The 1,920-nt window shown below is 42.2% G+C and overlaps 1 protein-coding gene across 1 annotated transcript; it reads left to right on the top strand.

The window, feature by feature from the left end:
• The first annotated feature begins 990 nt into the window (after nt 1–990).
• LOC122048511 (disease resistance protein RPM1-like) lies at nt 991–1,673 on the top strand. Its single transcript, XM_042610072.1, has 2 exons — nt 991–1,435; nt 1,528–1,673. The coding sequence occupies exons 1-2, from the start codon at nt 991–993 to the stop codon at nt 1,671–1,673; spliced, it is 591 nt and encodes a 196-aa protein (XP_042466006.1).
• Nucleotides 1,674–1,920: the final 247 nt, after the last annotated feature.

Below are 1,920 nucleotides of genomic sequence, written 5' to 3'. Positions count from 1 at the left end.
GGCTCCGAGGCATACACCGACGCATGACTCTTCTTTGCACGCAATTGCTTCTCCGGTGTTGCTTTTCTTTGCACGTGATTTCTTCTTCGGCGTTCTTTCTACCAAGGCACGGATCCACGGAACAAGAGGTAATCATAATCTTCTTCTTCGACCATCTTCTTCGTCTTGCAACACGTGACACTAATTGTAACCTAATCATGCAACAAGAATCGTTTGTGTGACCTAATCGCGTCGATTCTCGCAGTGGCTATCTCACTCGACGCAAGCTAGTGGTTGGTCTTTGCTTGCGTGATTTAATTGCGTAGCATAGGGCTATCACACGCTACCTCAGTCGCTGTTTGTGCGAACTACGACCTAATTGCATGGTAGTTACTACTTGTTGCCTTGCTACTGCATACGGCCACCGCATTGGTCTCAGTGTTATAGGATACACTAAATGGGCTATCAATGTTATCGATTGAGAAAGAAAGAGTTCGACAATTGAATTATGCAGATTTGATAAATATTTTTATCTCTAAAATAACTAGACGAGTAGTGTTTATATAATTATTTTAAATATTTATTAATTTTTTATTGATGTAATATATTTAGTTTTATTTTATTTATATATTTAGTATATATGTTATTTGTAAATTGAACTTTATTATTATTTATCGTAGCAAAAGAATCACTTTTTTAGTATGCGCTTCAGGCCCCGTCGAACACAGGTACTCTGGCATGCGACGAACTTTCTCACTTCCTGCTACATAAGGCCGCCCCAGGAAGCAGGATTCTCCTGACAACAAGAGACCATCGGATAGCATCCTGACTCTCGACTGAGAGAGGTACGTCTTGAACCTCCAACGTTTGTCGTTGGAAGAAGTTTGGTCTCTTTTCTGCAACAAGGCTTTCCGATCAAACCCTTGCCCGAAGGATTTGGAGGATTGGGCTCGGAAGATTGTGGCCAAGTGTGGAGGGTTGCCCTTAGCTATGGTGACACTTGCAGGCGTTATGTCGACCAAAGATAGGAAAACTATAACTTGGAAGCAATTCTACAATAGCATGGAGTTCAAGGACAACGAGATGCTCGTCCACATGTCAGGTGTTTTGGTGCTCGACTTTTATGATCTACCATCCAATCTCAAGCTGTGCTACTTGTGTTGGTGTGCCATCTTCCCCGACAACTGCGTTATCAAGAAAAATTGGCTAATAAGGTTGTGGGTGGCAAAAGTATTTGTGGAGGGAAAGCCAGGAATATTAACAATGGAGGAAATAGCAGAGGATAACATGGATGAGCTGGTCAGAGCTAACCTTATTCCAGTAGCAATTGCAGACGAAATGGGAAGAACAAAAGCTTGTCGAGTCCATGTCTTGATGAGAGAAATATCCTTCGCTGCAACCAGAGATAAGCTCCACACGTCGCCTATCTATCCAGAAGAGCATCAAGAAATCCCCTGTTTCGCTTCCAAAAGGCAAAAAAGAAAGACAAGCAAGCAACTGTGGCAGACAACGTTATCTATCGCCTTCGATCTCTGTTCTTCTTTTTAGGTGACATGGACTCTGCTGCTTCTTTTGTGAAAATGTCCCCCAATTTAATGCTCTTGAAGGTATTAGAATTGAGGAATCTTGCTATTACCCATGTCCGAGATGTAGTGGCTGATCTATTTAATTTGAGGTACTTCAGCTTGAGGTGAACTCATGTGGAAAACCTCCCCAAGCACATCGGCAAACTACAGATGCTTGAGACCTTGGATATGAAGGGAACGAGAGTTGAATACATTCCCCGAAGGATAAGAAAGCTTTCGAGATTACGCCACCTGCTAATGGACCAACCGAAGCTCCGCACCAAGGATGACATAAGCTTATAAAATCACATATCTGAGGAGGTAGTCAGGATGGTCTCGTAATGAAATAACATACTCAATTTTTGTTATACAATTC

Source organism: Zingiber officinale, chromosome 2B (genome assembly GCF_018446385.1).
Source record: "Zingiber officinale cultivar Zhangliang chromosome 2B, Zo_v1.1, whole genome shotgun sequence".
Taxonomy (NCBI): Eukaryota; Viridiplantae; Streptophyta; class Magnoliopsida; order Zingiberales; family Zingiberaceae; genus Zingiber; species Zingiber officinale.
Note: the sequence above shows the minus strand (reverse complement) of the source record. Positions and strands in the feature narration are given on the sequence as shown.